Genomic DNA, 23,931 nt, shown 5'->3' with positions numbered 1-23,931 from the left:
AGTCCACATTGATACCATTGGGCTGCAGCGTTTCCAAACGGAATGAGTTGCTGTTCAAACCTTTTCTTCCTCTCACCTATCCCCTCCTCCCACTTCAGGCCGCACCTCCATTTCTCACCTACTAACCTCATCCCGCCTCCTTGACCTGTCCGTCCTCCCCGGACTGACCTATGCCTTCCCCACCTCTCCACCTATACTCTCCAGTCCACCTATCTTCTCCTCTACCCATCTTGGGTCTGCCTCCCCCTGTCTCCCTATTTATTTCAGGATCCTCTCCCCATCCCCATCTCTGATGAAGGGTCTCGGCCCGAAACGTCAGCTTCTGCGCTCCTGAGATGCTGCTTGGCCTGCTGTGTTCATCCAGCTCCACACTTTGTTATCTTGGATTCTTCAGCATCTGCAGTTCCCATTATCTCTGATCACAATTGTAACCTCTCCTGTTGGTCCTGTTTCTGTTGATCTTTGCTGGGACACTGCAGCAGGCTCAGTACAGGAATATGAGCATGAGAGTAAGGCGGTGTATTGAATTGGCCAGAACTAGAAGGTCAGAATCTAGCTTTTGAACTGACCAGAGGTGTTCTGCAAAGCAATCAGCAAGTTGGCATTTGATCTCTCCAGTGCAGAGGTGACTGCGTTGTGAGCAGTGAATATGGCAGATTAATTGGCAAGAAGTCCTGATAAATTGCTGCTTCACCTGGAAGGAGAATTTAAAGCTTTGGACAGTGAGGGCAGAAGAGGTATTAGAGAGGGACAAGCATTACACCTCCTGTTTATTGCATAGGGCCATGCTGTGAGAGCTTGAGAGTTATTGGGAGTGACCGCCAATTGTCTTGGCTGTCATAGACTCATAGAGTCATGCAGTCATACAGCACGGCAACAGACCCTTAGGTCCAACCAGTCCATGCTAAACATAATCCCAAAATAAATTGGTTCCACTTGCCTGCTCCTGACCTATATCCTTCCAAACGTTTCGTTCATGCACTCATCTGAATGTGTTTGAAATGTTGTAATTGTGTCTGCATCCACCACTTCCTCAGGAAGTTCATTCCACACACAAACCACTCTCAGTAGTTCTCATGTCTTTTTAAAATCTCTCTCCTCTCACCTTAAAAATATGTCCCTTGGCCTTGAATCAATGTAGTTGGTTCTCCCCTGCACCAACCCTGATTACTGAAGGAAAGACAGGTTAATGAGGGAGCGGTAACAGTGGATTTGTATTCGTTAGTGGCTGCTGATTTACAAACAGATTTCCCTTTTGCACTAACTGCCTGCACTTTATTTTTCAATTAAGTGAAGTTGATTCTTCTTTCTGCTGTGAGTCAGGTTGACAGTCAGAATCTTCTTCCCAGAGTTGAAATGTCTCATACTAGAGAGCATGCATTTAAGGTGAGGAGGGAAAGTTCAAAGGAGAAATGAGGGGCAGGATTTTTACACATGAGACTGAAAAATACTGCCGGGGTGGTGGTGGTGAAGGCAGATACGATAAGGGCATTTAAGGGACTTGTAGATAAGCATATAAATATGCAAGAATGGAGGGATCTGGACCAAGGGCAGGCAGAAGGCATCATGTTCGGCACAACTTTGTCGGCTGAAGGGCCTGTTCCTGTGCTGTACTGTTCTATGTTCTGTGTTCTGAGTCTTCGGTTCTTCTTGAAGACAGAAATATCTTTGAATTACTTAACCATCTTCTGAAGGTTAAAATAGATAATTGTGCACAGAAAGCTCGCATTAGCAGTGAAGTGATTACATCGACTGGGGTGTTTTTGGTGATGCTCATTGAGGGATTCATTTTGGCCATTACTGCTTCTAATGGTGCTGTGGGAGTTTACCGTCTGCCAGAGAGGTCTTGTAGATGGTCGAAGAAGATTTCCAAGAAAGATACCACAACAGAGAGAGGCTATCCCAATCAGAATAAAAGGCCTAGTCTGTTTTTTTTTGTCTTGTTATGGAAAACAGAAGGGTAATCTCAGACATCTGCATGATTTTAAAATTATTTTACAGAATTGCTTCAGAGAAAACATCTCCATTTACAGACAAGTGTATGAAATAGCTTAGTCATTAACAAATATAATCAGGAAATCAGAATACATTCATTTAGTGTAGATAAGATTGAATGTAGTATTCGGTGTCTCTTGGGTGCGTATTGAGTGGAGCAACATTATTGCATTTAAGCAGAGCTTGATAAAGACATAATGGAGAAAGGAATCATAGAATTTACTGCTGGGGCTCTCTGAAGAATGATTGGTGGAGTCTTGTATAGCATACAAGCTTAGTGGGCCAAATGGCTTGTAGCAGTGAATACTTTGTAATTTTTCTATACTCTTGAATTTTACTCGTAATGAAGGCTTCTCCTGTTTATTGATATATTATGTCATTCCAGTCACCCCACTAACTTCTCACACAGTGAGAACTAACATATTCCATAGTGCACATATATGTAGGTTTTCAGGATAAACAAGAAAGTCTACCGTTAGGAAATCAGCTATTATTAACCGCTTTGTCCCCAATTTGCAGAGGACAGGGTGATAAAGACCAATATTTATCTGTGGTATTCTTTGCATCAGTGATTTTTTTTAAACTCTAGAGGGCTGTCAAGGCTTTATTGTTAAGTACATTCAAGGCTGAGACCGGCTGGTTTTTAATCAGTAATGAACTCAAGGTTTATGGGGAAAAAAGGCAGCAAAGTGCAGCTGAGGATTATCAGATCAGCCATGATCTCATGGAATGGTGGAGCAGACATGATGAGCTGAATGGCCTACTTCTGCTCTAAAACCTAGTGGCCTTATTTAAACAGTCACTCAGCCATGCTAAACTCAAATAATGATGAGAAAAAAGACACGTGGTTGAACTGATTTCTCCCACAGACATCAGGGCAGATTTGCAAGAATACCACATCTCAAAAGAAACAATTAATATTGTTTGTCAATAAAATGTGAGGCTGGATGAACACAGCAGGCCAAGCAGCATCTCAGGAGCACAAAAGCTGACGTTTCGGGCCTAGACCCTTCATCAGAGAGGGGGATGGGGAGAGGGAACTGGAAAAAATAGGGAGAGAGGGGGAGGCAGACCGAAGATGGAGAGTAAAGAAGATAGGTGGAGAGAGTATAGGTGGGGAGGTAGGGAGGGGATAGGTCAGTCCAGGGAAGACGGACAGGTCAAGGAGGTGGGATGAGGTTAGTAGGTAGATGGGGGTGCGGCTAGGGGTGGGAGGAAGGGATGGGTGAGAGGAAGAACCGGTTAGGGAGGCAGAGACAGGTTGGACTGGTTTTGGGATGCAGTGGGTGGGGGGGAAGAGCTGGGCTAGTTGTGTGGTGCAGTGGGGGGAGGGGACGAACTGGGCTGGTTTAGGGATGCAGTAGGGGAAGGGGAGATTTTGAAACTGGTGAAGTCCACATTGATACCATTAGGCTGCAGGGTTCCCAGGCGGAATATGAGTTGCTGTTCCTGCAACCTTCGGGTGGCATCATTGTGGCAGTGCAGGAGGCCCATGATGGACATGTCATCTAGCGAATGGGAGGGGGAGTGGAAATGGTTTGCAACTGGGAGGTGCAGTTGTTTGTTGCGAACTGAGCGGAGGTGTTCTGCAAAGCGGTCTCCAAGCCTCCGCCTGGTTTCCCCAATGTAGAGGAAGCCACACCGGGTACAGTGGATGCAGTATACCACATTGGCAGATGTGCAGGTGAACCTCTGCTTGATGTGGAATTTCATCTTGGGGCCTGGGATAGGGGTGAGGGAGGAGGTGTGGGGGCAAGTGTAGCATTTCCTGCGGTTGCAGGGGAAAGTGCCGGGTGTGGTGGGGTTGGAGGGCAGTGTGGAGCGAACAAGGGAGTCACGGAGAGAGTGGTCTCTCCGGAAAGCAGACAGGGGTGGGGATGGAAAAATGTCTTGGATGGTGGGGTCGGATTGTAAATGGCGAAAGTGTCGGAGGATGATGCGTTGTATCCGGAGGTTGGTAGGGTGGTGTGTGAGAACGAGGGGGATCCTCTTAGGGCGGTTGTGGCGGGGGCGGGGTTTGAGGGATGTGTTGCGGGAAATACGGGAGACGCGGTCAAGGGCATTCTCGATCACTGTGGGGGGAAAGTTGCGGTCCTTGAAGAACTTGGACATCTGGGATGTGCGGGAGTGGAATGTCTTATCGTGGGAGCAGATGCGGTGGAGGCGGAGGAATTGGGAATAGGGGATGGAATTTTTGCAGGAGGGTGGGTGGGAGGAGGTGTATTCTAGGTAGCTGTGGGAGTCGGTGGGCTTGAAATGGACATCAGTTACAAACTTCTCTTTTGACTCCTCCCACTTCCTACAGACTAAGGGTGTGGCCATGGGCACCCTCATGGGCCCCAGCTATGCCTGCCTCTTTGTAGGTTACTTGGAACAGTCCCTCTTCCGCACCTACGCAGGCCCCAAACCCCACCGCTTCCTCCGGTACATTGATGACTGTATCGGCGCAACCTCTTGCTCCCCACAGGAGCTCGAACAGTTCATCCACTTCACCAACACCTTCCACCCCAACCTTCAGCTCACCTGGGCCATCTCCAGCACATCCCTCGCCTTCCTGGACCTCTCAGTCTCCATCTCAGGCAACCAGCTTGTAACTGATGTCCATTTCAAGCCCACCGACTCCCACAGCTACCTGGAATACACCTCCTCCCACCCACCCTCCTGCAAAAATTCCATCCCCTATTCCCAATTCCTCCGCCTCCGCCGCATCTGCTCCCACGATAAGACATTCCACTCCCGCACATCCCAGATGTCCAAGTTCTTCAAGGACCGCAACTTTCCCCCCACAGTGACCGGGAACGCCCTTGACCGCGTCTCCCGTATTTCCCGCAACACATCCCTCCCACCCTGCTCCCGCCACAACCGCCCTAAGAGGATCCCCCTCGTTCTCACACACCACCCTACCAACCTCCGGATACAACGCATCATCCTCCGACACTTTCGCCATTTACAATCCGACCCCACCACCCAAGACATTTTTCCATCCCCACCCGTGTCTGCTTTCCGGAGAGACCACTCTCTCCATGACTCCCTTGTTCGCTCCACACTGCCCTCCAACCCCACCACACCCAGCACCTTCCCCTGCAACCGCAGGAATTGCTACACTTGCCCCCACACCTCCTCCCTGACCCCTATCCCAGGCCCCAAGATGACATTCCACATTAAGCAGAGGTTCACCTGCACATCTGCCAATGTGGTATACTGCATCCACTGTACCCGGTGTGGCTTCCTCTACATTGGGGAAACCAAGCGGAAGCTTGGAGACCGCTTTGCAGAACACCTCCGCTCGGTTCGCAACAAACAACTGCACCTCCCAGTTGCAAACCATTTCCACTCCCCCTCCCATTCGCTAGATGACATGTCCATCATGGGCCTCCTGCACTGCCACAATGATGCCACCCGAAGGTTGCAGGAACAGCAACTCATATTCCGCCTGGGAACCCTGCAGCCTAATGGTATCAATGTGGACTTCACCAGTTTCAAAATCTCCCCTTCCCCTACTGCATCCCTAAACCAGCCCAGTTCGTCCCCTCCCTCCACTGCACCACACAACCAGCCCAGCTCTTCCCCCCCCACCCACTGCATCCCAAAACCAGTCCAACCTGTCTCTGCCTCCCTAACCGGTTCTTCCTCTCACCCATCCCTTCCTCCCACCCCAAGCCGCACCCCCATCTACCTACTAACCTCATCCCACCTCCTTGACCTGTCCGTCTTCCCTGGACTGACCTATCCCCTCCCTACCTCCCCACCTATACTCTCTCCACCTATCTTCTTTACTCTCCATCTTCGGTCTGCCTCCCCCTGTCTCCCTATTTATTCCAGTTCCCTCTCCCCATCCCCCTCTCTGATGAAGGGTTTAGGCCCGAAACGTCAGCTTTTGTGCTCCTGAGATGCTGCTTGGCCTGCTGTGTTCATCCAGCCTCACATTTTATTATCTTGGAATTCTCCAGCATCTGCAGTTCCCATTATCTCAATTAATATTGTTTGTTAGCTTATCATTCAGTTCTTGTTCTTTTTCAGATGTGGTATTCTTGTGATTCTGTCCTGATGAGTGAAATGAAAATAAATAAAACTCATCAACATGTGACTTTTTTCAGCAACGTTCGCATTTAATGGCATTTAGCTCCCCCTGTTGGAAACGTATGTACTGTCATTGAATGAAGACAGCGTTTGGCTGTGTTCAGAGATAACAAGGTGTAGAGCTGGAGGAGCACAGCAGGCCAACCAGCATCAGAGGAGCAGGAAAGCTGACATTTTGGGTCTAAACCCTTGTTCAGAAATCTTCAGAAATTTCGCTGTGTGCTGCTCATTGTGGTTCAATAGCCTTCAGTAAAGTTTGAACATTTGTCAAATTGAACATGCTGCATCAGAAAGCTGCTGGCAACTGTGGAACAAAACTCTGTGAAGATAGGAAAAAGGAGAAACAGATTAAAATCTAAATGGCTGCTACATTCTACTGAGCCTAATTTTCACATCTGGTCATCTACTGTTCTAATTTCATTTTCCTGTGAAATTAAATAAGCTCTTGAGTCTTATTTTTCATATCATCTGACTCTAAGGCCCAATGCCTCAACCTGCTGTGTCTTCACTTTGACCCTTCTTTGTTCCATCACTGTTCTTTTGCAGGAATCATTTTAAGCATGGACACAGACACACGCGTACCCGCGCACACCCACACGCGCGCACACCCACCTGCGCGCACCCCACACACGCGCACACCCCACACACGCGCACACCCCACATGCGCGCACACCCCACACACACGTGCACACCCCACACACGCGCACACCCCACACACGTGCACACCCCACACACGCGCACACCCCACACACACGTGCACACCCCACACACGCGCACACCCCACACACGTGCACACCCCACACACGCGCACGCACACCCACCCGCGCACACCCCACACACGTGCACACCCCACACACGCGCACACCCCACACACGCGCACGCACACCCACCCGCGCACACCCCACACACGTGCACACCCCACACACGCGCATACCCACCCACGCACGCCCCACACGCGCACACCCCACACACGCACACGCACACCCCACACACGTGCACATCCACCCGCGCACACCCCACACACGCGCGCACCCACACACTCAGCAGCAGCTTATATGGATACAACCAGTGACTGGCCAATATTGATGGACATTTAAGGTCACACGTCCATTTTGCATAGATCCACATTAGCAGCTCTTGGGCCTTTCCATGATCGCAATACTGAACTATTCCAGATCTCCTTCGGTCATTCCCATTATAATCACCTGCTCCTGTAATACATCTCCTGCCCAGTATCTTAAGTATCAGCCTGTGCACAATTTTATCATAATTTAGAGTTCAAAACTCCTAATTTCAATGACATGCAAATTGAACTATTGTCATTTATACTAATCAAATCCTTTTCATTTGTAAAGCAATTTTGTACTGATTCTCCTTGACATTCATGGGTATTTTCAGAACCTGCGTACTTATTTATTCCTGGCCCTTCAGTTTATCTGACATTGATCCTTTGATCTGAATCCCTTACTGATGAAACATTTAACCACTCCGCTCCCCCACCAGTCCAAATCACTTATTGGTTTGGTGACAAGATATCTTGGAACTGAAGTCTCTAGAACACAACTGGGCGCTAATTCTCACTCAGAAGCTCGTGGTATTCATTCAGCAATCCGGTGGAGACCATGTGGAGATGGCGTCTTACTTAAACAAATGTTCATCTCTCAATCATTAATTGAGAGAATGTCTCTTTAAAAAGGGAAATAACTAATGTCCGTGAGCTGCCACATTTCCCATTAACTAGTCAGTGCAGTCCACCAGAGGCCCCATCTAAGTAACATGTACTGTTAACTTCCAGGACTTCGGGAATTGCTTCGTAACAGACGGTTATCTCGGCAAGGCAAACGCTGTGTCATCACTCTTTTCGATTACAATCACTATAATAAGATCTTTGAGATGGATCTCCCATGTGTGAAGGATCTGGCGCAGAAGCTACTCTGGTTGCAGTCCACAACAAGCACCACAAGCAGTACCACAGTAACTCGCACACCTTTCAGTTTGGGTCAGAGCCCAGGTAACCTTTTCTCTCCTTACCGCGTTGTGAGCTACGGAAATCTGACATGGGAGCAAAGGCAAGTGATTGATCACCTGAACCACATTCATTGCACAACGGGAGAGGAATTGAAGCAATAATTCCCTGAATAGGAATTGTGCCTATTGTGTGAATGTGGTAAGGTGCAACCTCACAAGTTACTAAGAGCTGAGCACTAAGGTTTGTCAGGACAGGAGGTGGCAAAGTGTCTGTAGTTCGCATTTGATTGCTATTCCCTTTCTACTCTCTGTAGGGTAACCATTTCTGAATTTTGAAGTGTTTGTCATGTATTCATGGACCAATAATGGCATGTACGTTCTTGTTAAGTCCTGAGGAGTGTTTGAACAAGACAAGATGTCCATGTGTGAGATACGGAAGCAGCAAATTGGATGACAGCGAAATAAGTGAATTTGCAGGTGGATGGGTTATTAACACAAGTATTCATGCTACTGCATAGCTGCATCAAAATGAATTTACTGATGGTTCATGTTATTTTTCAATGACCATTCATGATGTGTGTGGGGAGAGTATGTTATGGAAGAAAATTCGTGTATTAGACCTGTGAAAGACATAACGCCTTAGTCTTGGAAGAAAATCAAAGAATCCCCACAGTGTGGAAGCAGATCATTCAGCCCCATTGAGTCCATGCCAACCCACTGAAGAGCATCCACCCAGAGCCACCTTTAATGCTAGCAAATGTAATATGGATGTCCTTCCTGAAAGCTGTTGAGGAGGAGAAGGTTCAGTTGCCGTCAACAACCAGCACTGCAGTCAGTGTCATACTCAGTTGCATATCTCCTCCTTTCAGTTGGAGTCAGACCCCAGGTAACAGTTCTTTTTTCATTGTTGAGTGTCAGGGTTATCCCCAACATTTAACCTACAGATCTGCAACCATGAAACAGATGCATGTAATTGGCAGCCTGAACGGTTTCTTCAGGTGCGCTTAAAACACAAAGCAGGCAACTTACAACATAACCCTGAGTGTGAAGTCAACGTCTGTCCATTTGTAACTTCATTGCAACCACTCTCTTACTTGTGCTCCTGAGATGCTGCTTGGCCTACTGTGTTCATCCAGCTCCACACCTTGTAATCTCAGATTCTCCAGCGTCTGCAGTTCCCATTATCTCTGATACACTCGTACAACAGTGGCCTGTGCAGGCAGGCTATCATTTCACTTCTTCAGATATAACTTCTATTTATATGGACTCGAGGCATCCAGATTTACATTACAGCCCATTTGGCCTTTTGCAGTGTGATCACTGCTCTGACCGCGGGAAATTTGACACCCAATTTCTGTGTAGCAAGCTCCCACAAACAACTGAGAGGTTATCTACTTTCCCAGTACCGACTGAGTGAGCACCAGAAAATTTTCCATCCTTTTGTGACATGGGGCCGTGGGATTTATTACATGCATTGTGAGCAAGGAAGTGAAGCTTCAATCCTTAGTCAAATGTTTGATTCTGAGGAGATATCTCTGGGAGGATAGCACCCCCTTGGTGCCACAAAGAAGTGTTAACCTTGACCATGTGTTTTTAAGCCTCTCAACCAGGACAATGCACAGATTACTGTCTCTGATGTGTGAAAGACCTATTTATTCACTCTGAATCTGCCAATAATTTCAGGTGAGAACTCAAAATTGATCTGTGATGTAACAGCTGTGGTTTAGTGACTATTACTCTCTCTGAATCCTGCTCAAACTTGTGTTTGAATATTTTAGTTTTAAGGACTGCGCAATAATCCACTATCCAAGCTGACAGTTCTGCTGCGGGACTGAGAGAGTGCTGTACAGTGCAAGGTGACACTTTTCAGTTGAGACACTGAACTAAAGCTCCACATCAATTTTAACGTGGCTTCAAAATACCCCATAGCAGGAGAATTCATCCATTTGTCCTCCTTAATTTTTATCACATACCTGAAGAAAACAGATCATCATAATTCGAGATAGTAGGAACTGCCAATGCTAGGGAATCTGAGATAACACAGTGTAGAGCTGGATGAACACAGCAGGCCAAGCAGCATCGGAGGAAAAGGAAAGCTTACATTTCGGGTCTGGATCCTTCTCCAGAAGAGTCAACTATTCTGTCTTTGCTATTTAATGCGATCCCTCAAGAAATGATTCAATTTCTGAAGAAGGGTCCAGGCCTGAAACGTCAGCATTCCTGCTCCTCTGATGCAGCTTGGCCTGCTGTGCTCATCCAGCTCTACACCTTGTCATCTCATCATAATCAGTGCATTTTTCATTGCTACACACTAAATAACTGCCATGTTTCTTACACTACTACGGAGAACAACCGAAGAACTCACGCATAGGTGGTAAAATGCATTAGGAAGCCCTGGAAGGCGCTTTATAAATGCAAGACTTTCTTTCATCCTTTGATCCTTTTGTGCCTGTTTATTTTTTTACTTCATTATTCTATTGTTTAACACCACAGGTGAGCATCACTGGAAAGGACAGTGGGTTTAATGTTATACCAGCATGGATTCACATCGCAAGTTAGTTACTCTGACAGGCTGGGACGGGCTCAGATGAAACACAGGAAGACAATAGAATTACAAACTGAAAGTGAAATGAAATTCCACATAGTTAAGTGTGAAATATTTTGGTGAGAGCAATGAGCAGGTGACATTCTCCTGAGAATAAAAGTGTCTAAATGGGGTCTGAAAATAAATAGATTCATGGGATCAATTAAAGGAGGAACAAGGAGGAATAAGGTTATTTAAAACAGCAGCGCATTCCTTGGAATCATGTCTTGAGGGATAGCATTGAATAGCAAAGACAGAATAGTTGACCATCCTATTAACATATTACCTCTGTATGTGAGAACAAGGATGTGCAGGTACACAGAGATATATAAAGTATACTTACTAGAATGATACCAGAACTGGGGCATTGTACTGACATAGACTGAGCTGAAAGAAAGTGTAAATCTGGTCTGGTTAGATGGCCCAAATGGCCTGGCACTGTAAATACTTTGGAATGTTCTGAATTTGCTATCTGTATTGTCAGTTTCTCTTCCTCATATGGATGGCCCAGCAATCTCATGTGGTCATGGCCTACTTACACAGCGAGAGATGACCCAACACAAATAGAGCCCAAGTAGAGGTTAGACAGAGAATGCTTGTTTCCCAGAAGTAAGTCTCACAGCGGAACAGCAAAGGCCTTGGTGCTAGCATTAACCTCATTGTCCTCAACTTCCACAGAATAAAAATTTTCCAGTGTTGTAAGCATCAATATTTTATCACTGTAATTATTGTATCGTGGCTCTTTGTCTTTTCATTGTTGGAATCGAGAGTGTGCTGGCTTTGAGTAAAGAGAGCATCAGACATAGCTGTGTGAAGACCATCATCGTTCAATAGCCTTCTTGGATGTTTGAAAGCTTGCTGCTTTGCTGAGGATTCTGAAGCAGATGTATCAGAGAGCTGGTGGCATCTGTCGAACTCCGGTGGAGATGGGAGAACAGACAGAGTGGATGAAAATGGAAATATCCATGATCAGCTGCTGAAAACAATTTCCCCTCCAACTTTATTCTTCAGTCTTTTTATTTCTACAACTTTGAGTGTTAAGATCCAGTCTCTTTGCCTGCGTCTTCACTCTCACTGTCTTCTCTGTCTTTTCACTCTCCTTTTGCAGTCAAGTCGTTAAATTTCCACACACACTCTTCCAATTGTGGCCTGTCAAGTTACACCTACCTGGTATAGATCACTGACCTTCATCATTGATAATCAAAATGTTTCAGATTGTCCTCATCGCCAACAGCTTCATACTGACTGATGGATCATAAAATCCCTACAGTTTGGAAACATGCCATTCAGCCAATCAAGTCCACACAAACCTTCCGAAGAGTGTCACACCCAGACCCAGGCCCCCTACCTTAACCCTGTAACCCTGCATTTTCCATGGCCATCCAAGAACCTGCACATCTTTGGGCTGTGGGAGGAAACTGGAGCAACCCCACACAAACACAGGAAGAATGTGCAAACTCCACATAGTCACCTGAGGATGGAATTAAGCCGGGGTCCCAGGCACTGTGAGGCAACTGTACCATTTTGTACTTTTAATTCCTCCTATTTCACTGCATTTTCTGACACTGACCTTGATTAATATTCCTGTCAGTGACTGCAGGACTGAACTACTCCAGATCTCATTCAGTCAGTCTGACTGTGAACACAAGATAATAAAATGTGAGGCTGGATGAACACAGCAGGCCCAGCAACATCTCAGGAGCACAAAAGCTGACGTTTCGGGCCTAGACCCTTCATCAGATGAAGGGTCTAGGCCCGAAACGTCAGTTTTTGTGCTCCTGAGATGCTGCTGGGCCTGCTGTGTTCATCCAGCCTCACATTTCATTATCTTGGATTCTCCAGCATCTGCAGTTCCCATTATCACTGACTGTGAACACATGTCCCTGCTGCTTTGTATCTTTAATATCGGCCCATGCAAAATTTATGATTATTATATATCATGAGGGATCCTAAAACACATTCCTTAAGACCATAAGAAATAGAGCAGGAGTAGGCCATTCAGCCCCTTGAGCCTTTTCACTTATTCATTAGGGTCACGGATGTAGCGTCATTCCTTGCATCCTTTTTTCTGTCCTTTCCTGTCGATTTCCAATAGATCCAACTACAGCCATTTATACTCATCACATTGTCCCAACTACAGAGCCGATCACTCACATTAGCGCATGGCCCATTTATAGACCCATACTTCCAATTTCTTTCAATTTCCCAACATTGCTCCTTGGTATACACCTTCTCATTGAACAGTTGGTGCTTGACTTCCTGTTCTGAGTTATGAAGCTAATGCTAGCAGTCTCAGAACTGATGCCAGTGGAACCAAATTCTCAAAGTCTCCCAATCAGAATCCATTGCCATTTACTCCTTCACCTTTAGAAATCAGCAGACACAAAGTGCTTATCTACGAAATGATCATATTTAACCCGTCACATTCAGATTATCTCTTCAAAATGATTATATTTAACCTGTCACATTCAGATTATCTCTTTGATGTTGTGACAAATAATATCTGAAAGCTGGTGACCTTCCTCAATAATGAGACAGTACAGGGGCTTTATCTTAGTAATTTGTACTATTAACTTCCAGGACTTCAGGAATTACTTGATAACAGACGATTGTCTTGGCGAGAAAAACGCTGTGTCGACTCGATTTTCCGTTACAATCACTATAATAAGATCTTTGAGATGGATCTCCCATGTGTGAAGGATCTTGTGAAGAAGATGTTTCAGTTACTGCCCACAACCAGCACCACAGTCTGTACCACAGTCAGTCGCACACCTCCTCATGTCAGTTTGAGTCAGAGCCCAGGTAATCCGTTTCTCTTTTTCTTGTGATGAAGTGGGGAATTCCAACATGCAGATAGAGGCACGTGACTGCCTGAAGACCGCTCACTGGCCAATGAGATCTGAAGCTCAGATGAAGATTACCAAATGGAGTGTGTCTTAATGTTGAGCAAATGTACTGAGACGTTGGGAGGAGCCGGGAGCCGGGTCCTGTTTTGGGCAGGGAATATTCCGTAGGTGACCTTTGCTTTCTGTGGCCTGACATTTGCTACCTCAGCCTTCCAGGCAGTTGTCAAAAATAAAATCACTGCCCAGCACAGGTAACATTGGCTCATGGCTCATACATTTCATATTATGGATCTTGAACAGGGGAGGGAAGCCTCACAAATACAGAGAAACTTGGAGACAGTGTGAACTGAAGTTAGCTTGAGTTCTGAAGAAGAATCATACCAGAGTCAAAGCATTAACTCTGTTTCTCTCTCCACAGATGACACCAAAACTGCTGAGTTTCTCCAACATTCTCCATGTTTGTTTCAGATTTCCAGCATTTACAATATTTCACTGTATAAACCAAAAGGACAGACTGCCCCGATTCCACTGCAACGATCATTCTATTTACCTTTCACTCTGAGTGTTCATCCAGGTCAAATAGGCATTTCATCGACCCTACGGATAGTATCATCAGGAAACCAGTTAACCCTTTTCCATGTTACTCCCCAGCCCACTATGATCTTAAAGGGTCATGTTAAAAAATGAAAGCATATGCTTCCCAAAGCACGTCGATCATTCAATTAACTTCATGATGATTGAAAATATTAGGGCTGCAGTAAAGTTTTATAATGATTGGGGAGCTATGTGTAATTGCTTCTCTATACTGTTTATCCAGAATTGTCCTCCTGGTTCACTACAGTTTATATCTTGTTGTGTGATGTTACACATTAACAATCCTTTGGTGGTGTGAAATGAACAATTCTTTATTGTATGAACCAAGGATAAGGATGGGGGCTCCTTTACATAGATAAACTACAAAAGTTGCAGGTGATTTTTGGTTTGCATCTGTGACTGATGCTAACAACAATTAATGACTAAGGAACAGTTGATCAGTCTTGCATTGAGGTCAGAGAGTTTGATCAGTGGACAAGGATGTGTGGACAACATGATGTTCTCAAGGTATACTGGAGTGCGTGAAGAGAAACACTCCCATGTTCTCCAGCTACTGAGTGAACCGATGGCAGCAAATTGGGCTGTGTGGAATTGCCTGAAAGGCCATGGCCTTTGAGAAGGAAAAGATGAGTTGGATCTCTCAGTTTTCACCATTATCTGCTCCCTGATGTTTAATTTTCAATTAATTTTGTGAAGATGTGACGAAGTGCCTGAACTTTTGGAAATTGTTCCCCAGACATTTTAAAGGAACATCACTGACTAAACCTTGACACCAAAACAATAAGATATAGGGGCAGAAGTAGGCCATTCAGCCCACCAAGTCCTCTGCACCATTTAATGAGATCATGGCTAATGTGATAAGCTTCAACTCTGCTTTCCTGCCTTTTCCTTGTAACATGTGACTCCCTTATTGAAATCACAAAGCAATATGTTTCAAGGGACTTCTTAAAGTCGGTGAGCATAATGGCTCAGTTTACGGGTGGAACGCTGGAGCACTGTAGCTCACCATCCCACAGCAGAGGCAGCAATTGTGAAGTTGTTACAGTCCAGGGTGTACAAGGGACCAGGAATGGAGGAATACAGGAGTATTGCCAGCCTGGATGAGATTAGAGATGTATGTGGGAGCCAATTCTGAGAGGGAACATGACAACAATGATGAGAATTTGAAAGTCAAGGTGTGCCTAGACTAGGTTCAGCACAGAGAGCAGTAAGTGCAGGGGATTAGGTGTTGAATGTAAAAACCTGCAGCAGACCAATGGTTAAGCTGAAGTTTAGGTAAGCTAATTAAGCAAGCATGGGAAATGCAGGCAAGCATGAGATATATTGAATTTCCAGGTAACGATTGAGAGTTTTAGCAGGACATGAGGTCAGGCAGGATGAACATGAATACTATCAGACTCTCCCTAGATGTGATACTCACAACATGTTGACTGAAAAGCCATTTAACACTAAAGTGGTGGACGAAAGGATTGCTAGCATCTATCCAAACCAAGCCAGAAAAGGAGAATAAATTACAGAATCCCTACAGTGTGGAAGCAGGCCATTCAGCCCATCGATTCCACACCAACCTTCCAAAGAATGTGCCACCCAGATCCATCTCATCCTATCCCAGTAACCCTGCATTTTCCACGGCTAATCCACCTAGTCTGTACAATTTTCGACTGTGGGAGGAAACCGGAGCACCCAGAGAAAACCCATTCAATATAGGGAGAACATGCATTCATTCACTCACCTTCCCATTGGCCAATAGGGAGCTGACCCAGTCACTCACCTTCCTGTTGGCTGATAGGTTGCCTACTCGATCACTCACATTCCCATTGGTTGCTGCGATATGGAGGTGCCGGTGTTGGACTGGGGTGGACAAGGTCAGAAGTCACATAACAACAGGTTAAAGTCCAACAGGTTTATTTGAAAACACGAGCTTTCAGACCCTCACTCCTCCTTCAGGTGTTAGTGAGGCTCTGAAAGCTTGTAATTTCAACTGAACCTGTTGGACTATAACCTGGTGTTGTGCGATTTCAGACGTTCTCATTGATTGATAGAGGGATGATCCAGTTACCTATCCATGATGATTGTGGTTGGTGCCCTTATTGATCTGCGGCATTTGGCAAGTGTTTATGTTATGGATAAAACACGAGGACAGAGCTGACTCTGACTTTCCTCCTCTCCAATAAACGTAGCTCCTGCCACTGTCACTCACCACCTGGCTCTTGGTCTCAGGTTTGGTTCCTTCCCCCTTTTGTGGTTAACTCTGCATCAAAATATTAGATATCTTCTGAGATTCCAATCAAAAAATATCTGCGAGATCGCCTACATCCATTCAGGATGTGAAGAACTCAGCAGGAGCCATGACTTAGTAACATGTACTGTTGACTCCTAGAATTTTTGAACTTGTTTCATAATAGGCGCCTGTCCCATGGAGAAAGGAGCTACATCCATGCCCTTGCCCGATATCATTCCTTCTCCAGGAGATATCACGCGGACCTTCCCTGTGTGAGGGACCTGACAGTGAAGCTGACTCATTTTCAGACCTCACCCATTTCCACCGCACTCACTTTCTGTTTGAGTGAGACCCCAGGTAATGTTTTCTCTTTTCCTGCTCTCTGTCCCTTCTATTACCCGACGGGAGCCCTCTCACATGGAAACAGCAGTTGTCTGCTGGGGGCATTACCCAGATTTCCAGTTTCCCTGCTTTCTGTGAGCTTTCAGCTCCTCAGTGTTACTTGGGCAGGTTACTTGCTTAGATGCCAATCGAATTTGTGCTGGAGCATTACCAAGAAAACGACAGCCAAGGTGCAGCATGTGAGTCTCCCTCCAAGCTACACACCACAACAAGTTGGAACACAGTCGTCGTTCCTTCACTGTCAGTGAGTCAAAATCCTGGAACATAAGTTCTTCTCATAACTCTGTGGGTGTCTCTGGAAGAGGCTTCGCAGGGATGCCTAACCTGAAGAAGTTATCCCCCTCCCTCTGGACCAACCTCATGGAATCTCTCCTCTATCCATCTTCGGTCCGCCTCCCCCTCTCTCCCTATTTATTCCAGAACCCTCTCCCCATCCCCCTCTCTGATGAAGGGTCTAGGCACAAAACATCAGCTTTTGTGCTCCTAAGATGCTGCTTGGCCTGCTGTGTTCATCCAGCTTCACACTTTTTTATCTTACATGAGACTAGTCTGATTGTTTGAAACTTGTCTTTATTCCAGTGATCCCAGAGTGAGCTGGTTGGAGACAGGTTTTCATCAGATGTGACTGCCCGTGACATTGAGGCCATGTATGACCCAATATTGTATCAAGGAGCCCAAGACAAACTGAAGTCCATTAGAGGAAAAAATCTCTGGTGATTGGAAGCTGGTTCTGGTTGTTGGAGGTCAGCCATCTCAGCTCCTGGATATCTCTGCAAGAGCACTTAAGGGTAGTGTCCTTGGCCCAACCATCTTTAGCTGGTTCACCAATGACCTAACCTCCATCACAGGGTCAATATTCAGCACTATTTGCAACTCCTCAGATACTGAAGCAATCCATGTCCCAGTGCATCAAGGTCTGGATGAAATGTGGAAAGTAGCATTCATGCCATACAAATGTCAGACAATGACCATCTCTAATAGGAGACAATCTAACCGCCTCCCTGTGACATTCCGTTGTATTGCCGTTGCTGAGTCACCAACAATCAACATCTTGGGGATTACCATTAACCAGAAACTCAATTGGTCTACCCACATAAATATATTGTGGCTGCAAAAGCAGGTTAGAGGCTTGGAGTACTGTGGCAGAAACTCACTTCCTAATTTACCTCAAGTCTAACAACCATCTAAAATATAAAAATCAGGAGTATGATGGGATACTCCCCACTTGCCTGGATGGATGCAGCTCCTACAACATTGAAGAAGATTGATACCATTCAGGACAAAGCAGCCCAATTGATTGGCACCAGATCCACAAGCATCTGCTCCCTCCACCACTAATGCTCAGTACCAAGATTATGTGCCATCTACAAGATGCACTGTAAATTTTCACCAATGGTCCTCAAACAGCACCTTCCGAACCCATAGCCACTTCCATGTAGAAGGACAAGGGCAGCAGATACATGGGAACACCACCCCCTGCAAATTTCCCTCCAAGCCACTCACCGTCCTCACTTGGAAATATATCACTGATCCTTCACTGTTGCTGCATCGAAATCCCGCAATTCCCTCCCTAATGGCATTTTAGATCTACCCACAGATCGTAGACTGCAGCAGTTTAAACAGGCAACTCAAGGGCAACTAGGGACAGGTAATAAATACAGCCCAGTCAGCAATACCCACATCCCATAAGTGAAAAGACTAACTTTGAAGTTTTTAAGGTTTGGGCATCAAATCTGATCCCCACCCCCTCATATTTGCGAGCTGGCATTCAGGCTGGTGTGTTGGTGTAACAGTAAGTTTGTTGGATTAACTCCTTTGGTCACCGTTACTTCCTCTACCCACTTCTACCCCGCTACCCACTTCTCAGACTAAAGCTTTGGTCTTGATTCATTATTCAATCTGGGGACACAGTCACCTGTGGCAAGGCCAACGATTATGTCTGGGACAACAAAGTGTGGAGCTGGATGAACACAGCAGGCCAAGCAGTATCTTAGGAGCACAAAATCTGAAGTTTCGGGCCGAGACGGCACTTTTAGAGAGTAGTAGTTGAACTACCTTGGACCCCTGCATCTCGTGTAATTGGTTCCAGTGTGCTGGCCATTTTGGGATTCTCTTTAATGTAGCTAACTGGCTACTTAGTGAAGCTGTGGGAGCAGTTAGGAGGTGGACGCAGGTAGGTTCAGGAGGTCCTCACAAACCCGAGCCGCATGCATTTCTACATTAATTCAGCAAAATTAATAGTCACTTCTACTGATAGCATCTGTTTGCTCTCAGTTTCTAAATACTGAGTTTAAGTCACCAGGTTGGAATTTGAACTCACATCCTGTGAATTAATTGTCAAATAACATTAGATTCATTGTTGAAAAAGGATGGTTTGCTGTTGCTGTGCTTTCTCAGTTCCAAATTCAGCTGGTATCTGATCATGTGGCTTGGTGCTCTTAGACTGGACCTACTTATTCCTCTGGTAAACTGGGCACTTGGCTAATTGTTGGGAGCCTGAACACTGCAGGAACCAGTCACAAGTGTCTCCTCCAATGTCTGGAGGAGTTGGTTTGGATCTCACTTGAAAATGGTCCTTTTGTCTTGGTTCTAGATACCCTTGGAGAATGAGGACACCACCCTGGGTCTATTCACTTGGGAAATCCCAAAATCCAAGAGAGAGAGTCACATTATTGAAGAGCACTGTTTTCCCCTTCTGTCCTTGCCTGGAGCGAAGTATTGTCAAGTAAATGCATCTTTTTAGGATCTCTCAGCTGTGTCACATGTTGATCTAGAACAAAGTGAAGGGAGGCATTATGGCCTACCTAATGCCGAATTTCCACACCATCTGTTTTTGGGCCTCTGTTTAACATATTAAGGATGTAATTCATCTAAATAATTATCTAATTTGGTTTGCAACGCTGGGCAGGTACAGAGTGATGTTGTGTATCATACACCAAGATTATAGCAGACAGAAGATAAATGAGCACAGTGAGATCGCATAAATAGCAGATGCATGGAAAGACAGATCATTTGGTTTTGGTGCTTTTGACCAAGGAAGGCTGGTTGGCCATGGCAGTGGCTGGTTTTTATGTCATGGCTTAAGATCTTTAATAGTTGTCTCTGTCATCGACACAATACAGGGTTAGCAAGCAGTCATCTCTGATCATCAACTCTCCAACCTTCTATTGGCATTTGTTCCTGAATGAGATGGCCTGGTAAAGGATTATAAATGAAGATTGACTGTATTTCATGCAGGTAATGACAGTATAATTGTATCTATATGATGTCTAATTTATTAATCATGCTTTCAACAAAACTTCAAAACAAAATCAACAACATTTCAAGATACAGAGTCCAAAATTGGCAGCAATGGATTAAAAAATCAAGGAAGACTCGCATTTGTATTGTATCTTTCATGACTGTCAGAAGTCACAATGTACTTTACAGCCAATCATGTCATATTGAAGTACAGTCACTGTTGCCATGCAGGAAATGAAGCAATCAATTTGTACACAGGAAAGTCTCACAAACAATACTAAGGTAAAGGACCAGACCTCCGTGGCCCTGTTAGGTGTTTACTGAACCTTCTGCCAGTCTTCAAGTAGTGGTTATAACACTTCTAACATCTACCTGCAAAGGCAAATGGGATCTCAGTTTAATGTTATTTTCTCAGGAAGATGGTACCTCTGACAGTCTAGCAATCCTTCAGTGCAGCACAGGGAATGATAGCCAGATTTTGCACTCCACTTTCTGGAGTGGGACTTGAATCCATGAGCCTGACCTAGAGTGTTACCATTGAGTTATGCCACACCCACTTCCCCAGGTGTGCTGTTGTTGACTCTGGTAACCCTCAACTAGTGAAGAGAATCATCAGCCAACTATTGACTTTTGCTGAAGGGATTTGTGTAGGTTCAGAGGTTGGCTGAGAACTGAGCCTTGAATCTTGCTTGATGGCAATGACTGACAAGCTTGCTGGGGCTCACTTTCTCAATCACACATGAAACATTTGGGTTGTGTCGCAAAATGAGGTAACATATGTAAGGGTGAATCTAGCTGTGCCTCTGACCATTCTAAGGGAGGAAAGCAGCAAACCTTCTTTTGTAAAGTGTACAGTTTTATAAGGGGTAGCAAGAACTGCAGGTGCTGGGTTCAGAGATAACGCAGTGTTGAGCTAGAGAAACACAACAGGCCAGGCTGTGTCAGAGGAGCAGGAAAGTTGACATTTTGGGTCGGGACTTCTTCTAAGTCGACGTTCCTGCTCCTCTGATGATGCCTGGCCCACTGTGCTTCTCTGGCCATGTTATATCTAATTTCATAAGGGATACTTTTATGGTAATCCTCAGGTTAAAGCACCACCTGTCATCGATTTTTAATACCTGAACAGCCTGATGGTTCAATAGTGACTACTTTTACTAATCACGTAATGCTGTCCTAATATGTGTCAGTTTATAATGATTTGCAGTGGCTTGCATTTGTATGGTGTCTGAATGGCGAATCAAGCCCCAAGGTGCTTTACAGGAATACGCCAACATAAAATTTCACACTGAACCTCAACAGGGACACGAGGCAAGTGTACAAATATTTGGTCAAGAAGGTAAGTTTTATGGAGCGGCGTAATGGGAGAGAGAGGCGGGGGGGAGAGAGGGAGAGACAGAGATATTGAGGGTGAAAATTTCAAAGCATCACATCTGTGCAGCTGAAGACATGGCCATCTTTTGGAGATGGATATCAGGCATGAGCTAGAAGCTAGAATTGCAGAAAGGGTGGCTCAGTGGTTAGCACTGCTGCCTCACAGCGCCAGGAGCCTGGGTTCGATTCCACCCTCAGGCGACTGTGTGGAGTTTGCACATTCTCCCCGTGTCTATGTGGGTTTCCTCCCACAGTCAAAAGATGTGCAGGTGAATGTGGATTGGCTCTGCTAAGTTGCTCACAGTGTTCAGGGATGTGTAGATTAGGTGCTTTATCGGGGAATGGGTCTGGGTGGGATGCTCTGGGGGTTGGTGTGGGCTTGTTGGGCCAAAGGGCCTGTTTTGACACTGTAGGGGATTCTGTGATCTATGAATGCAAAAATGTTGAGGTTATACAGCACCCTTTTCAGTTCTCTGGATTAATAGGTCTGTTAACAACTCACATGTCCAATTATGTAAATTGTTTCAATGCTAGATTGTACAAATGATTTGATTAGATTTATTGTTGTTACATGTATCTAGGTAAGTGAAAAGTTTTGTTTTGCATGCTGTACAGGCAGATCATACCATACAAAGTGAATTAGGGTAATAGAACAGAGCAAGGAATATAATGTTACAGTGGCAGAGAAGGCACACAGAAAGCAAGATCAACATTAAATTTAAAATTTGAGAAGTCCGTTCAGAAGTCTAGCAACAGTGGGGGAAAGCTGTTCTTGAATCTGTTGTTCTTGAATCTATATGATGTGCCTCTGTAACCCTACAGTGGACCACAAAAACACAGATCCAGTGAAGTGGTGGGCAGTTAAGGAAGTACATGTACCATTGGACCCGGAGACATTCAGCCTATAACTTAACTCTTTCAATCTCTCAAACATGCCAACTATTTGCCCCTACCCTCTGTTGCCATTTCCTTTGCAACCCCACCAGCTTTGCAGCCCTTAGTTTCATGATATACTTGAACATTTATGGCACACGTGTGAAATTCCTCCTGACATTTAGTGAGGTTTGACGGAGATGACAGAATGAAACCTCTCAGACCAGTTAAGCATCATCTCTTAAAATGCTGACATTGCAGTCACCTTGTGCAAGTGTAACTAGACTGCCAACCGGTGAGTATCCTGCTAACTTAAGCCTCTGACCTTAGTATGCGCATGTGCCACCAAGTCATAAACTTGTACCGTTGACTCCTAGGACTTTGGGAAATGTTCCTAAAGCAACGCTTGCCTCGTCGAGAAAGGTTTTGTATCAGACAACTTCTAGAGTTCAGTGCATACTACCGGGACTTTGAAATGAACCTTCCATGTGTGAAAGACCTGGCAGCCAAGATGCTTCAGCTACACACTACAACCACCACCACAGTCAGTACCAGAACCAGCACTCCTCCTTACAGCCTGACACTCCATACAGGTAATGTCTTGTACGTTCTCCTTGTGTTGTCCCATCAACCAGCTTCCCTGCTGGCTATTGGCCATTCACTGTGGCTTGGGCTCACTGAAGGCGGTGCCTTTTTGGATGAAATGGAATGAAAGTAGAAGGACCAAGAGGCGGTTTTCTTTATTAAATAAATGCTATTTTTTAAAGTGAGTTTTGTGAAAGAATCTGCAAAAGCAGTGGAAGTGACATTGTATTTGTGGTGTATGTTTGGCTTGTTTGTTACTTTGCATGTCAAATAATTTTTCTAAAGATAAAGGAGAAGCAAAATGAATCAGATACTGCAATTTTTCAAGTGAGCATGGTAACAGCACACTTTGTTGGTAGGTATATACTATTTGAAGGGTGATAAGATGAGTTGCAAGGGTCTTTTGAAAAATAAACATACGGGATCCTTGACCTTAACATAGACAGAGAATACCAACACAAGGAAGTTGTTCTAAAGCTTTATAAATCACTGATTAAGTCTCAGGTGGCATATTGTCTCAAATTCAGGGCACCATACTATGGAAAGATTTAAGGGTCTTGGATAGGGTGCAGAGGAAATTTACTGGAATGGTCATGGGAATGAGAGACTCTCGTTACAAGGAAAGATCAGAGATGCTTGCTTGGCTTATCCTTCTTAGTCAGAATTCGCACGACACCAGGTTATAGTTGAACAGGTGTAATTGAAATCACTAGCTTTTAGACCGCAACCCCTTCGTCACCTGATGAGCTGCAGCCTAAGAGCTTGAGATTTCAAATATACCTGTTGGATTATAACCCTGGAATCGTGTGACTTCTGACTTGTCCACCCCAGTACAGCACCGGCACCTCCACATCATTATCCTTCTTAGAACAGGGAAGATTGAAGAGGACATTTCAGAGAGGTGTCGAAAATTCAAATCAATTTTTAAATAGACTCTTGAGATGTGGACATCGCTGGCTCGGCTCATTTTTATTGCTCATTCCTCATCACCAGAGCACAAGTAAAACTCACCCACATTGCTGTGGATCTCGAGTCACATGCAAACAAATATTGCAACACCTGACAGAAAGATCTGGAATTGGATGACCCTGGTTTAAAACCATTAACAAAAGAACCAGCGTGATGATGAGGAGAAATTCTTTGATGCAGTTAGTTCCCAAAAGGGAATGAGT

General features: G+C 45.2%; 1 protein-coding gene across 49 annotated transcripts in view; it reads left to right on the top strand.

Moving 5' to 3' along the window:
• robo2 (roundabout, axon guidance receptor, homolog 2 (Drosophila)) overlaps positions 1-23,931 on the top strand; it is a 1,006,048-nt gene that overhangs the window by 216,718 nt on the left and 765,399 nt on the right. For 7 of the 49 annotated variants that reach the window (XM_048540439.1, XM_059650117.1, XM_048540447.2 and 4 more), the window contains one exon: positions 7,871-8,086. The exons of 40 other annotated variants lie outside the window; for them this stretch is intronic. In XM_048540439.1, the coding sequence (XP_048396396.1) occupies positions 7,871-8,086 (216 nt within the window). Of the gene's footprint in view, positions 1-7,870; positions 8,087-13,331; positions 13,430-22,551; positions 22,768-23,931 lie in introns of those variants that run through there. 2 more of the 49 variants (XM_059650115.1, XM_048540479.2) reach the window with 2 other exon arrangements.

The sequence above is a fragment of the Stegostoma tigrinum genome, chromosome 12 (assembly GCF_030684315.1).
Source record: "Stegostoma tigrinum isolate sSteTig4 chromosome 12, sSteTig4.hap1, whole genome shotgun sequence".
NCBI lineage: Eukaryota > Metazoa > Chordata > Chondrichthyes > Orectolobiformes > Stegostomatidae > Stegostoma > Stegostoma tigrinum.
This window is presented reverse-complemented; position numbering and strand designations above follow the sequence as displayed.